This window comes from Mastomys coucha, unplaced genomic scaffold, assembly GCF_008632895.1.
Source record: "Mastomys coucha isolate ucsf_1 unplaced genomic scaffold, UCSF_Mcou_1 pScaffold20, whole genome shotgun sequence".
NCBI lineage: Eukaryota > Metazoa > Chordata > Mammalia > Rodentia > Muridae > Mastomys > Mastomys coucha.
In genome coordinates this window covers 77,165,111-77,180,706 of record NW_022196903.1, presented here as the reverse complement: position 1 = coordinate 77,180,706, position 15,596 = coordinate 77,165,111, and the positions used below count along the sequence as shown (strand labels likewise).

Sequence of the window (15,596 nt, the reverse complement as noted above, 5' to 3'; positions counted from 1 at the left end):
ATCCTGTGACCCTGGACTTGTTAGAGCACCTGGGAGTGGAGCTTCCTCTGGGTGTTTTGGGAATGACTTCAGAGTTTGCGCCCAAAGTCTGCTCAGGGCACCGGCCAGCCCACACAGACCGGAAGCAACCCAAGCCACTGGGCTGGCAGAGTTCCTGTATGCCTGGGTCCTGCTGGTCCCAGTTACTCCCGGTGTTGGGACAGATGTTGTGTCCTCCTCACCTCTGAACCTGAACTGTTAGAGCACCTGGGAGTGGAGCTTCTTCTGGGTGTTGTGGGACTGGCTGCAGAGCATGCACCCAAGGTCTGCTCAGGGTACCAGCCCAGACAGACCAGAAGGAACCAGAGCTACTGGGCTAGTCAAGTTTCTGTGTGCTTGGTTCCACTGGTCCCAGTTACTCCCGGTGTTGGGACAGACGTTGTGTCCTCCTCACCTCTGATCCTAGGTGTGTTCATAATTTTATTCTTTTAAAAATATTTATATTGTTTTTAATTCATGTATCACTGTTTGTGTGCCTCTGTGTGTGTGCCTCTGTGTGTGTGTACAGGTATCATGTATCACTGTGTGCATGCCTCTGTGTGTATGTGCCTCTGTGTGTGTGCCTCTGTGTGTGTGTGCCTCTGTGTGTGTACCTCTGTGTGCATGCCTCTATGTGTGCCTCTATGTGTGTGTACCTCTGTGTGCATGCCTCTGTGTGTGTGCCTCTATGTGCATGCCTCTGTGTGCATTCCTCTGTGTGTGGGCACAGGTATCATGTCTCACTGTGTGTATGCCTCTGTGTGTGTGCACAGGTATCATGTACCTCTGTGTGTATGCCTCTGTGTGTGTGCCTCTGTGTGTGCACCTCTGTGTGTGTACCTCTGTGTGTGTGCTTCTATGTGTGTGTACCTCTGTGTGGATGCCTCTGTGTGTGTGCCTCTATGTGCATGCCTCTGTGTGCGTTCCTCTTTGTGTGGGCACAGGTATTATGTCTCACTGTGTGTATGCCTCTATGTGTGGGCACAGGTATCCTCTGAGGCCAGGAGAAGGTATTTGATCTTCTGAATCTTGAGGTACAATTGGTTGGAGTCACCTAATGTGGGTGCTGGGAGCTAAAAGCTGGCCCTCAGGAAGAGAAGCAAGTGCTCTCAAACACTGAGCCATCTCTGTAGCCATAATTTTATCTTCTTCATGGCCAAAAAATGTATTCTATATATATAATTTTTATATTGTATATAAACAATATTCTTCATTATCTATATCTCTGTTGAAAAAAACCAACTTTTTACTAGAGGAGGAAGGGACCAGACACCCCACACATTGGGTGGCAGCCTTGTTTTTCAAATGCCCTGGGATCCTCGGGCCCTTTCTCCTAGGATCTTGTGCTCTTTTCTACCTTCTGGCCCTGGCCCCAGGTTGTTGCTGTAGAGCCTGGAGCAGAGGGCTGGAGTGACTGGGCTTACACAGGCCACAGGATTGTTAGTTACTTTCCCCATTGCTGTGGTCAAATGTCTGACTAGAAACAACTTAAGGAGAAAGGGTTTATCATGGCTCACAGCCCAGGGGACACAGTCCACCCAGACTATGAGGAGGCGCTGGCTCCTGTCTGGCAGCAGATGACTGCTTGCTCACATTTTGGTCGACAAGAAGCTGAGAAAAGGGAGTACCAGATCTGCTGGTTTCTCCATCCCCCCTTTTACTCCAAGCCTGTTTCCTGCTCCATGAGATGGTACCATCAGCATTCAGGGAGAATCTTCCCTTCTCAGGTAATCATCTCTGGAAACTCCCCCACATGCACCCAGAGGAGCCCCTCAGTAATGAATGCCCTAGGCATTTATCAATCGAACCAAGTTGACAAAATTAACCAGGAAGGTCCAGAGACAGGACATTCTCATCCTTATAGACGTGGCTGGAACCAAGATGAGCAGCAGGAAGAGGCAGCTCTACTCTTGAAAGTTCAGAGCAGCATTGCTTCAAGTTCAGCCACTGGCTAGGAAGGTGCTCCTGCCAAAGGCCAGATCAGACCAGACTCTGGGAAGCTCCAGACAGAGTGGAGGTGGGAGGACATGAGACAGGGCCGCTGGAGCTCCAGCTTCCTCCCTAGTTCCCTTTCTGTGGCTGGGAGGTGAGTGAATCATGGGATCCTATCTGGGTTTCCTATGCAGAGACTCAGCTCCAGCATGAGCTCGGTCACCCAGCAAAGGCAGCGAGGCTGTCATTTCCAAGGGATGCTGAGGGGGACCTCGAGGTGCCCAGACAGGAAAGCAAGCTGTGAAGAGATGAGGGTGAAAACTTGGTTCAGATTGACTTTATCAGCTTGGATCAAGACTTTGGGTAGTCTGATGCTGGGTGGCCCATTGTCAGCATATTTAAATACAGTACAACATGGAAAAAAGATTTCTGGTGTAATATAATCCCCAGTGCATCGGAAAGACAATCCTGTGCGCTTAACATTCCTGGTTTCTCTGGAGATCTGTGGGTTCAAGGATCTTTTCCTGTACTTTCATGCTAGACAGGACTATGCTGAGCAGGGAGACAGGATGCTCCCAACCAGGGAATTCCCTGCAACACTGGGCAGCTATTTCCTTGACCTCGCTGATTAGCCCGCTACACTGGATTCTTATGTCACCCATTTTCTAGGTTCAACACACAGAGAGGCTAGGCCAGCTGTCCAGCTCTGTGGCCAGAGCTCTTATTACTTTTTATGTAAGGTATAAGCCATACTTCTTTATGCCTTTCCATAAAAATGAGGGCTGGATTCAGTGGTGAGAAATGGAAATTTCTAGAAAGCAGATTCCTGGCTATAGATTGGGCAGAGTTCTGACCAGTCTTCAAGTTGCCCATTTATTTATCATCCATCTATTCATCTACTAATTTTCTCTCTACCTAATCTTCATTGCTCCTTTATCCATATCCATATCCATTCAGTCATCTTCTATCCATCTATTCATCAATTGTTCCACCATTCATCCACCTATCGATCTTTTATTCATCTTTTCAACCATTGTTTCCCTGTCCATTCATTGATCTTTTGTCCAACCACTGATCAATTAACACATTTCTATTCATTATCCCATCATCTTCTCTTCTACTCATGCACCCAACTGTTTATCTTTCATCCATCCAACCATCCATCCATCCATCCACCCATCCATCCATCTGTGCCAGTTCCTTCATCTTCTCCCTGTTATTTTTCTTCTTTCCTCTTCACCTTTCTCTCTTTCCTATATTTGTCTAGAGTCTGATTTCTACCAAAGTTCTTAGAGATAGCAGGCTTCTTCAAAGCAAAAACGCTTGTCAGGAGAAAACTTACTCATTTACTGAGTTCCTGACCAGTTCCTCTGAATCCTAAGTATGCTCTAAATAGGGAGTTCTGTTAATGATTCTAGAGAGGAGTAAGGATTTAAGAGAGGAGGAGAGATAAATGTCTGGGTCAACTACTGCTGAGCCACCCTACTTCATGTGAGATGCCCAAGCTGCAGGTAGCATCAAGGAGAACCCAATCTCAGACTTAACAATGTAAGTCTCTGTGCTGCATTTTATAAGGGTATAACATCTGAGATCACATGAAAACATTCTATTGCAGTGGTCTCTCTGCTTCCAGACTCTTGTATCCCAATTGATGTTCCTCACCATGGCCAGAGGGACTTTTCTTTTGTATACATGTTCACATATATGTATATGCATATGTGCATGCATGCTTTAGAGGCCAGAGGTCAATGTCCAATGACTTCCTTAATCACTTTCCACCTTATCTTTTGAAATAGGGTTTTTCACTGAACCTAGAGATCACTCTTTGCCAGTCTGGTTAGCTAGTGATCTTCTTAGATGTTCTTGTCTTTGCTTCCCTAGCCTGGTAGTATAGGTGCCAGCTGATGTACCTGGTTTTTACATGGGTGCTGGAGATCGGAACAGCTAGTGCTTATATGGCGAGCACTTTACTGACTGAACTATCCCCCTATCCCCTCAGAGTGCTCTTTCTTGTCCTCATGCCCCCTGCCTGAACTCACAAGAAAGAGGTAAAGCTCCTTAAGAGGCTTTAAAGGACTTTAGACCTCTGCCCACCTCCTGTCACATATTACACATATATACAGGACCAGAGCTACCTACAGGTCTCTTAGCATCCTATTAGTCTATTTCCACACCCTGAGTGTGCCCATCCCTCAATCAGCACCCCCACCACTCTGCTCCCTGTATGTACTTTGACAGTGCATATTCATTCACTGCCACGTTCTCCATCTTGTACTGCAATACACTTGCTCAGGCTGCCTTTTCCTGTCAGGTTGCAAGCTGCTGTGTAAGAAGACAGAAGTTCATCTCTGGGGTCCTGTGTTGAGCTCTTAGAAGGCACCCAATGTGCATTTTTAGGGTGGGTGGATCGATGATGGATGGATGATAGATAAAGAGCTTTTTACAAGAATAGAAGATCCTTTGGATAAGATGATTAAAATGTCTGTGTACCAGGGAAGAAGTCAGGTGGCTTCCTCATCAAAGCCCAAATCTTTGTCGAAAGAATGAAGCTGTGGCCTCTGGCAGGCAAATTGTCTAAGCCAAGAACAGGGAACTTGGGCACGACAAAGTGACCTGCTTCTTGACTCATTTCCTGTTTCTTTCTGGATAAAAAGGCTCTTGGGGAGATGGGCATTGAGAAGTTCCTATGCCAGAGGTGGAGATGAAGGAGAGGGAGGCTCCCGAAGCGCACTTCACAGTGGACAAACAGAACATCTCTCTCTGGCCTCAAGGCAAGTACCAGCTACTGCTCCATGTCCACTCGGTGCTTATGCCCACCACTGCTCTTCACTGATCTTAACAGACAGAACCCTTTGTCCCCTTCCAGAGCCTCCTCCCAAGCAAGGTCTGTCTCCAATTTTGAGGAAACCTCTGTGTATCTGCGTGGCCTTCACCTGTCTGGCGTTGGTGCTGGTTGCCTCGATTGTGCTTCAGGCTGTTTTCTGTAAGTCAACAGGTCCCTGGGAATCCAAACTTTTTTTTAAAAAGATTTATTTTATTAATTTTATGTGTATGAGTACACTGTAGCTGTACAGATGGCCATGAGCTATCATGTGTGTGGCTGCTGGAAATTGAACTCAGGACCTCTTCCGGCCCCGCTCGCTCTGGCCCTGCTTGCTCCAGCATAATTCACTGTAGCTGTCTTCAGACACACCAGAAGAGGGCGTCAGATCTCATTATGGGTGGTTGTGAGCCACTATGTGGTTGCTGGGATTTGAACTCAGGTCCTTCGGAAGAGCAGTCAGTGCTCTTACCCGCTGAGCCATCTCACCAGCCCCCAAACTTTTTTTGCTACAGTCTTTGGTGTCTCCGGTCTATGACATTTCAGGAACTTTACTGATGTTTTCTAGAAGCTGGCCTGCTATCCCTTGCATCCTGGGTTCTGGGAGGATCTTATAACTGGTGTTAGAAAGTGTCTGTTCTCAGGGTACTTTTCTCTCTTCAGGAAACAATCACTAAACTTTTTATCTCCGCCTTTGACTCCCTTAAACTCCTGTCACTCACAGCTCCCAGATCGTTGGATTCAAAGCTTTGTGACTAGCTCCCAACAAGGAGCTTGACATCTCCTGATCTTACTAGGTACTTACTAGGTACTAGTTCTGTCCTGAGCCAATCCAGCAAACCTCCCAGCCTCTGTACTCCCTTGTCCAGGCAAAGAGTAAGTTCATACTTGGAACCTTCGTATTCCTCTTCTAGAAGCTTCTTGGCCTCTGTTGCAGTCATACCTTTCTCCTTCTGCCAAGTCTCTAGAGAGCACAGGGAAAAATGTCTTCTCTTTTCATGACCTACACGCCTGGTCTCAGATGCTCAGCCCCACCCTCCCCGGACATCACTGACCTTGGTCTTATCCTATAGATCACTGGTCTTGTCTCTTTTCTTCTCTCCCATCTCTCTCTTTTTGTTTGAGACAGGGTCTCACTATGTAGCCCTGTCTGGCGTGGAACTCAGTAGATCAGGCCTGCCTGGAACTCACTGAGACCCACTCACCTCTGCCTCCTGAGTGCTGGGAGTAAAGGTGTGTGCTGCCAGGCCCTACTGTTCCTGACTTCTAGTACTTCCTTTCTCACAGGACTCTTGGCATTGGCAATATTATTTTATTTTATGTATGTGAGTTTTTTGCTTGCCTGTTTGTGCACCATATGCCCTGGTGCCCTAAGAGTGAAGAGTGCATTGGACTTCCCTAGAACTGAAGTTATAGTTGGTCAAGAACTGCCATATATGCTGAGAAGTAAACCCAGGTATTCTGTAAGGATAAGTGTTCTTCCTGCTGAGTCACTCATCTTCCATCCCATAGGATTCCGTTGACAGTTACTGTTCAGTTTTCATTCCTGTGCCTATGATCTTAGTAGCATATGAAAGATAGGGCCAAGGAAGGGCAGAAAGAGCTTCATGCCCCTCCCATATGCTCTGGACTCTGCATGTATATGGTCCCACTCATGGCCATAAAGCAGGCTGTGGGCAGACAAGGGAGGGATGTGCTTCCCTAGCTGGTGGTGGGGTCTTTGACAGGAGATGGCTGGGGTCTAACTCATAGACTGAGAGGGGACCCAGAGTTGGAGTGATGAGGGGGTGACTAAAGGAACCCCTTTTACTAAGTTCACCCCAGAATTTCAGGGTTGGGATTTCCTTCTGCTTCTTCATGAGGACTCTTAGTCTCCTTGCTGCCTGTGCCAGCCAGCATTCAGGATGCATGATAGCACCTAATGCACACTTACTGTATATTAATAAATGGATGGAGAGTAGGTGGCAGTTCCTTGGACTGTCTTATTCCTTTATAAAACGTGATCCTGCAGCTTCTCCTTCCTTTGGACAACACTCCACCTCCATGGCCTAGGAACCCCTCGGCTGACCCCTTGACTGTCTCAAATCCAGATCCCAGGTTGATGGGCAAAATATTGGATGTGAAGAGTGATGCCCAGATGTTGAAAGGTCGTGTGGACAACATCAGCACCCTGGGTTCTGATCTTAAGAATGAAAGAGGCCGTGTGGATGATGCTGAGGTTCAGATGCAGATAGTGAACGCCAGCCTCAACAGAGTGCATTCTCGGATCCTGTCTTTGGAAACCAGCATGCGGCTAGCCCATAATCAGCTCCAAATGTTAACAATGAACTGGGAGGAGGTTGGAAACCTCAATGCCAAAATCCCAGAGCTACAAAGAGATCTGGATAAAGCCAGTGCCTTGAACATAAAGGTCCGAGGACTACAGAACAGCTTGGAAAATGTCAACAAGCTGCTCAAAGAACAGAGTAAGTAAACGAGATCACTCTGCAGGCTGACCAGTGAACACAAGCCCCTACCTGACTTGAACAGTAGTTCGGATCTCCTTCTGCTCACTAAGGTGCAGAATGTAGAAGCATTGGGAGTCTAGTCTGTCCTGGCATTCTGTATGGCCTGGAAAATAGCCACATATTTTGTTTTGTTTTTAATTTTTATTTTTTTCATATTTGGGTTTGAGTGAGTTTATTAAATATATAGTGAGCAAAAAATAAAAGAATAAACAACAAGTGGTGGATGGATAAATGGTTGATAGACACAGAGAGACAGATTGATAGGTGATAGATTGATATATAAAAACATCAAGTTGGGCATTAAAATCACCAGCAGAAACCAACTGGGGAAGGCCCACTGAGGCCCTCTGATGGATTTTCTGAGGAGCAGAGAGTCCTTTAGGGTAAGGCTTTCAAGTAGAAGAACAAGCAGCAGCTGAAAGGTGATGTCATCAAATCAGGAGCTTACAAACATCCTGCAGAAACTGTCCGGGGAAGATGAGGCCATCTGCTGGAGTTCCAGGTTGAGCTTTCTCTCCATGGCTGGACTGTTCTGTCCTCTTCCCTCCTTGTCACAGAGCCAGAGGCCAACCTGTCTCCAGACAAAGTGGGCAGCTTCTTACTGACTTCACTAATATAACATGTTACACCTGGCTTGTACCCTGCTGAATCCCATGATGCTCATTACCGTGAGCCAGGGCCTGGGGTGATGGTCTCCATGTTCTGTCACATCTCCCTTCCCCTGCCGCTGTCTCTGTCTAGCCTCAGAAGCTCTATTCACAAGTCCCAATCCCTGATACTGGGAACTCAAGAACCCTAGAGCCTGGACTCATTCACTGTTGTCCCCAAGATCCCATTGAACACCCCATCCCATCAGGACAAAGCAGAACTGGGAGCTCCGCAGTTACCCCAGCCTCTGTTTTCCAGGTGACATTCTGGAGATGATGGCTCGAGGCTGGAAGTACTTCAGGGGAAACTTCTATTACTTTTCACACACCCCCAAGACCTGGTACAGCGCGGAGCAGCTCTGTATTTCTAGGGAAGCTCACCTGACCTCAGTGACCTCAGAATCAGAACACGTGAGTATGAGCATCCGGCTCTGCGAGGGGGTATGCCAGCCAGGCTGGGCAGGAGTTTGTTGCACTAACAAAAGTTCCTTAACTGTACATGACCTAACGTGTGTGGTGGGGGTATGTGAATGTGTGTGTGTGTGTGGGGGGGGGGTTCCAGTGCATATGTGGAGACCACAGGAGGATGTCAAATGTCTGTTCTATCACTCTGTTACATTCCCATATTCCCCAAGTACTGCTTAATGGGTTAGCAAGTTCCAGCGATCTTCTCTCTCTGCTGGGGTTATACGGTTGCTGGGATTTGAAGTCAAAACCTCATTCTTATGCACCAAGTACTCGGTCATTTTATTAACTGCCCCCCCCGCCCTGAGTTTATTTTTCATGTATATTATACATCTTGCAAGGGTTAACAGGTCTGCTTGATATGGGTATCAAGGGCCTAAGCCAAAAGAGGCTTTGTGTCAACACACATCCAAAGTTGTTGAAGCAAGGGGACACGACAAGCTTCATTGGCTTTTACAGCTCCAGCTTTCGTGTAATTCCTCCTCACACGTCCCTAGGGAGGGAGAGCCAATCACATAATCCGCTAGCTTCAAAGAGGGCCAGGAGGGGGCGCTCATTCCACACGGCAGAAAATAGAAATACTTGTGACTAAGATGCTCCGGGTCATGATAAGCCTCTTTCCTGGTGATGCAGACTGAAGACCAGGCTTATCGATCCAAGAGACAGAGAAGTGAAGCAGATGAAGGCCCAGGGACGGTTCTAGCTGAGTGTCACAGTCTGGCATCAAACTTATCCCGGAGCCTTAGGGAAAATTCCCAGGCCTCATTTTAAGTGAATTGATGAAATAGTGCCTGCAGGGAGGATAACAGAGGTCCTCTAGTGTCTGGCACAATTAAGGACTCATGTAATTTAGGTATTACATTTAGGCAATTCCCTTGATGTCCCTTATCTGCAGCTCAGTTGAATCATCTGTTTTTTGTTTTGTTTTGTTTTGTTTTTTGTTTTTAACACAGGGTCTCAGTATATATCTCAGGATGGCTTTGAACTTTCGATCCCTTGGCCTCAGACTCCAAAGTGCAGGGATTGCAGGCATCTGCTGTTGTGCCTGGCAGGCTGAGTCTCCCATGCCCTCCAATCTTTCACTAGAAAGCACAAGTTCCAAGTTTGTTAGCTGATAAACTAAGAGCAACCAGGAATTGGAAGTGGGCTCTGGGTCCAGGAAAGGCACTGAGAGAAGATGCTGCACCTGAGAATCTGCAGCTTTCATGGGGTACCATTAGGTTCAGGGCTGCCGCTGTGCACAAATGAAGAGTACCCAACAGGTAGATACCAAGAGGGGTGGTGGAGGCTGGGTCTCTGCTCACTTACTCTGTTCCCCCCAGGAGTTTCTCTACAAGGCAGTAGATGGAATTCCACACTGGATTGGACTTACCAAGGCAGGGAGTGAAGGGGACTGGTATTGGGTGGACCAGATGTCATTCAACAAGGAGCAAAGTAAGAGGTGAGTGACTTTACTGTGCCCTCCTTGCCAGCCTGGCTTGCCCCATGGTGAGTTCCCATGAATACGGGGTTCTGCTTTGGCGTGCACAGTGGCACTGCTGGAGTGGGATGGAGCTAACTGTTTCTGCTCATTGGGTATCTAGGGCCAGTTAGGGACCTCCATGTCTTATGGGGCTTGACAGCAAGCCTTTCTTCCTAACTGGGGTGAGGATCTGACCCAAGTGCAGGCCTATGCAGTATGGACTCATAAGAGCCTGAGAGATGCCGGACAGGGGCACAGTGGGGGGCTTAGACTTGAAAGACTATTTCAACTCTTAGGCCTTCTTAGGTTTGGGAGCAAAACCTTGCAGTGTTGTTAGCCAGGATGAAAACCAGGGTTAAAAGAACTCATCAAAAGTTTCATTTGTTTATTTTATTGTGTGTGTAAGTGATGGATGTGTCACATGTATGTAAGGTCAGAGGACAACTTGTCCAGGCCTGTTCTTCCCTACCATGTGGATTCTGGGGATCAGACTCAGGGTATCAGCTTTGCTTGCAGGCAGTCTAACCCACTGAGCCATCTTGCTGGCCTCTAAAATAACCAATTTTAAAGGCAGCATCTCATGTATCTCAGGCTGGTTTGGAACGTTGCTTTGTAGCCTAGGTTGACCTTGAACTTCTGATATTCCTGTCTCTACCTCTTGTGTTTGGATAAAGGCATGTGCCATCATGCCCAGTCTATTTGGCACTGTGGATAGGGTTCCGGGCTTCCTTCATCCTACAGAAGCATTCTGCCAGGTGTACAGAGTGTCTTGCTTTGTTTTCTCACTTGATAGGTTCTGGATTTCAGGTGAACCCAACAACGTAGGGAACAATGAACACTGTGCCAATATCAGGGTGTCTGCCCTGAGGTGCTGGAACGATGCTTCCTGTGACAATAAGATTCTTTTCATCTGCAAGAAGCCTTACATCCAAACAGTTATATGACAGGCCTGGCCTGAGCTCGGCATCTGTGGGGCAATAATGATCCAGCAGAAGTTCATCTCCCTGAAGTTCCAAGATTGCTCTGTACCTTATCTTTTTCTTGCTTGAAAATTGTCCCGAACACACCCTGGGGTCCTTCTGTCTTGGCTGGCAATTCTCTGCTCCTGGAGGCCTTGGAGGGGGAAGCTTGGGTTAAATGGGTGAGGACCTGGAGAGGGTGTAAGCAGTCCTCGCTGCCCAGGTGAGGCAGCTCAGCACTCTAAACATTTTGTTTAGATTTTCCTGATTCTTCTAAGAAGCCTTGGCTGACCATATAAAAGCTACATTCAAATATGACCAGTATTTGAGGAGACAGACATGCCCAATTAACCATGATACAATTTATACAACATGTATCAAAACACCACATGGTACTCTCAAAATATGTAAATATGTTGCTTTTATGTGCCTATTGCAAATAAATGTAAAGACTTACTATTTCTTGGTGTGTGTGTGTGTGTGTGTGTGTGTGTGTGTGTGTGCAGGGTCCAGAAGAGGGTGTCTAATCCCCTAGAGTTGCATATGTTTATGAACAACCTGATATGGCTGCTGGCATCCAAACTCTGGTCTTCTCATAGAGTAACGTGTGCTCTTAACTGCTGAGCCATCTCTTCAGTCCTGTAGATTTAAATTACAAGACAAAAGAACAAAGTATAAAAAAGTAAATAGGAAAGTTGGAGGTGTGGCTCACTGGGTAAAGTGACCTGGCATTGGTGACCCTGAGGCTAATTTGCAGAACCAGGTATGTTAGTGCATAGCTGTGGTCCCAGTTCTGAGGAGGTGGAGGCAGGAGAATCACCAGTTCAAGGTTATAGTGAGTTTGAGGCCAGCCTGGTATAGAAGATCTGGTCGTAAGAGAGGAGGCAGTTTGTTTCAGGATAATCAAGCAATTCTTTCCATGTTGCTATGAGGCTTTCTCTAGTTGAAACCACAATACCCACATGTGTGTTTAGGAGCATTCGAGGGCACTCTGGCTGAATTCCATGGCAACAGCAGCTGTTGGTCACCCTATCCTTGCCATGTTCCATCACCTCTTCATCCACTTTCTCTGAAGCCTGAATCCCCTTTTCCTTTAGTGAGCTAATCCAGTGCAGTTCATGGCTGGCAGGTCCTCTGTTTTGTTTGAGCTGCCTGACTCAGCTCCCCTCCCTCCTGCCACCAGGCCATCACATGCCCAGGCCACCACAGTTGTCTCAGGCTCCTCTGTCTCCACACCATTGTGCTCTGCTCTTGCTATGACATCCTTGTCTACTTTAAACACCCCTTAGCTCAAAGCTTTCCTTGAAGTGCTTGTTTTCATTCCCAGTGACCACTGTGAACTGGAAAGGACATGCAATCTCGGGGTATACCCAAATAGAGGGTAAAAAAGAAGAATAAGGGGAGTTTGCCTCTGGAAAAGCCAATAGCCACAGGCAGGGCAGCTTATGTTCAGTTTTTATGTGAGTGAAATAAGGTGAAGTTTGGTAAGTTTCTTCAGGGGCCTCCTGGGTAGTAAGACTTCTGTCCTCTAGCCTTCCCCCCAAGAGATCCCTCCTGAGGTCCCCATTCTTAACAAACACTGGGTGTCTAGATATAACCCAGAATCTGAGCTTGAGACAAAGGCCTGAAAATAGAGGCCAGCAAGTAGGACATCAGAGAGAATGCAGGAAGCATGTACTGACCTCCATTGAGGATTCTCAGAAGAGAGAGAGTCCCTTTGAGAGCCATCCCCAGGGTACCGCTGAGTGAGAAGAGGGAGTACAGAGGGTACAAGCTTTTCCCACCCCCACATGGTATATTTCACCCTTGAACTAACTACATAGATCAGGCTGGCCTTGAACCTACGGAGATCAGCCTGTCTCTGCTTCTGCCTCTGGAATGCTGGGATTAAAAATATGTGCCACCACACTAGGCACTAGGTTTGTGTTTAGGGCCAGGGCATCTTTCATCCTCCCAGAATCCTTGCTTTTACCAGTAGGTCCCACCTGTTGAAAGACTCCCCATCTGGCTAGGTACCCCACCATGGGATCGGCAAAAGGAAATGGACAATTTTCTGGCTCAGACGGAAGCAAAATACTGCAAACCTTCCAAAGGAGGGAAAAGAACAGCACCCAAGAAGGAAAAGAAATAATGGAGTTTTTCTCTTCGTGGGTCCTTCTGTGTCGTTGGTACAGTTTAGACAAGGTGATGGCAGCCGTTAATGTAACCTTTGAGAGAAGTTGTCTGTCCTGCCTGAGCCAAGCAGGGCTCATCAACCTGATCTAGAATTCCCCTAACACTGCGAGGGCTTCTTGTGAAGGATGTGCCGTGGTGATGGTTGGGAGGGTGGGTTTGACATTGGCTCTCGTGGGCCTTGTGCCCAACGATCTCTACCTAGAATATTGGTTCCTGTGGACTGCTCTTGCTGATGTGTAGGCACGGAAGAGAGACACTCTACCTATGGAGAATACCCTCAGAACACTTGCTGAACAGCTGTCTTCTAAATAAATGCCAGCGTGCTTTGGTGTTGATCCTACACAGATCTTCTTTCCTTGTTCTACCGTTAGGTTTTGTCTTCTGTCCTTGCAGTAGGAGATGTGGGTGTTCATATTATTACAAACTTTTTCGTAAGATTGTATATGGCTAAATAAAGAAAAAATGACAAAAAAAAAAATACCCCACCATGGGATCAGCTGTCTTCTACTCAGTGGCTAAAGAAACTCCACTTTGTGCGAGGCATCCATCTTATTGCCTGTTAGCCTTTTTGTCTCTGACCTAAATTCCTGGAGGATCAAATCCCTGCAGCCCTGACTCCCTGACCATACCTAGCTGTGACATGACCACCTGCTTGTTACCCTATGATATGTCTAACTATTAAATTTTGGGTTCTGCAACCTGCTTAAGTGGATATTCAAGGACTATTTCAAGGCCACCTTGACCACTTAGTCTTGGTCAAACAGAACAGCATTTTGGCTTGCTCAACTTGCGAGAGCAGACATTCAGGGACTTCTTGAGGTTTTTGCTTTTAAAAGTCCTTCCTTCACCTACCTCTGTGTGGCACGTCTCTGATTTGGGTTAGGGATTGCAGCCCATTTGGGGTGCACTGTGTGAAGGTTGTCTCTGTACATTCTATCGTTGATTGGTGTACTGGCTTAGAGCTGAGTACTGGCCAGATTTTGGTATTGTTAATTCTTATGGCTCATCACCTGCCTCAGCATTTTATAAGCATGCTTCCTCCCTACCAACAGATTGGCTAAAGTAAAGAGCTGATGGCCAACAGCTAAGCAGGAAAGGAGAGGGTGAACGTTTGGGCTGAGAGAGGGTCTCTAAGAGAAGAAATAGAGGTGAGGGGATTCAGCACCTGGACAGGGAGGTGGTTGGACATACCAGGACTGAGAGTTGTAAAGAAAAAGTCACGCGGCAGGTCATGGGCTTCAATAATATGATCAAGTTAGATGAACTAGCTAGGTGGCAGCCCAAGCTAAATGCCTAAGCTTCTGATAAATATTAATAAGTCTCTGTGTCATTATTTAGCTTCTGGCAGGTCTAGAATTCCCTTCTATACAGCACAGCTGGAAGTTTTAATACATTTAGCTAATTATAATCTGAATTTAGCCTGCTAGTCTTTTCCCAGTGATCTCAAGCTCCATAGTGTCTGGAGGCCCCAGCAAGATGTAGGAGGAATCCAGATTCAGGGCCTGGGGTCCAGGATAGGTCCTAGCAGGGGCAAGTACCACACTTGGAGGCCCCGGAGGTGAACAGCCCTAGTCAAGGGCAAACACATTTATAGATTTGGGGGCCAGGAGGGGAGCCCCAGCCTGTGGCCACCACCAATCTACAAAATGGAAACACAACTAAAGTAAGAATTTCTGGCTGGCATGCTCCTGAAACAGGGCCAAGCAGTGAGTTGTCTGGATGTTTGGAGAGATACAGGGGAAATCTGAAGCAATTGTAGACCCAGTCTCCAGGAACAGACCTGTTTTGGTGTGCTTATTTTTGTTGTGGAAATAGGAGCCAGACTGACACAGTTAAGTCCCCTAGAATTACTTCACAGCACTTCAAGGACTTCTTTGAGGGGTCTATGGAGCTAAGATGTCACCTGTGAAGCTCTTCACTCTCTGTGAACTAGAATGGGCCACTTTTGATGTGGTATGGATGGATGCCATGCCATTTGATCCTAAAACAGCAAAGAGAGTCTGGCCAGTGAATACCCTGCCTTACACTGACTGCTGCAGCCCCTCACTGGCTGAAATGTGCCCTTAAACAAGGCTCCTCTGCTTTAGCTGCCAAGTCAGTGAGTCAGAGGTGGGGTGGGTAAAAACCTAAGCAAAAATGCCTGGAGTCTCTGGTTTTGTCCTGGAGGAGCAAGAGGAGAAAGAAGAGGAGGATGAGGAGGAAGAGGTAACAGAGAATCCCATACCTAACAGTCCACACATCCAGGTAGCCCAGGAGCCAAGAATTTTACTGGACCTGACATCACTTTCACACAGCAGGAGAGGGATGGATTGTGTTATACCCCAGCTGAGCCAGACTCCTGCTTCCCCCCCCCCACTAGAGTAGCACCCCTGAGTGGGCCCCTACTCTTGCCAGACTAAAGGGCTGATGGGTAGCAGAGGCTCAGACTTCCTTTTCTAGTTATGTACTTTTTCAGCCTGTATAACTGGAAGACTCAGAACCCTTCCTCCTTTGAGAAGCCTCAGGCCCTCATCAGCCTGTTGGAAAGTGTTTCCTTTACCCAGAGGGGCTGATTTTAAGCAGTTTCTCTCTCTCTCTCTTTCCCTTTCTCTCTCTCTCTCTCTCTCTCTC

The 15,596-nt window shown here is 47.1% G+C and overlaps 1 protein-coding gene across 4 annotated transcripts in view; it reads left to right on the top strand.

Annotated features, from left to right (window-relative positions):
• The first annotated feature begins 4,578 nt into the window (after nucleotides 1–4,578).
• Cd207 (CD207 molecule) overlaps nucleotides 4,579–15,596 on the top strand; it is a 20,290-nt gene continuing 9,272 nt past the window's right edge. For 3 of the 4 annotated variants that reach the window (XR_004121744.1, XM_031380895.1, XM_031380897.1), the window contains exons 1-5: nucleotides 4,643–4,721; nucleotides 4,817–4,933; nucleotides 6,862–7,236; nucleotides 8,185–8,336; nucleotides 9,713–9,831. Coding sequence is in view for 3 of the 4 variants with exons in the window: in XM_031380895.1 (XP_031236755.1) it covers nucleotides 4,652–4,721; nucleotides 4,817–4,933; nucleotides 6,862–7,236; nucleotides 8,185–8,336; nucleotides 9,713–9,831 (833 nt within the window). In the remaining variant the exon portion in view is untranslated. Of the gene's footprint in view, nucleotides 4,722–4,816; nucleotides 4,934–6,861; nucleotides 7,237–8,184; nucleotides 8,337–9,712; nucleotides 9,832–10,645; nucleotides 11,271–15,596 lie in introns of those variants that run through there. The other variant, XM_031380896.1, reaches the window with a different exon arrangement.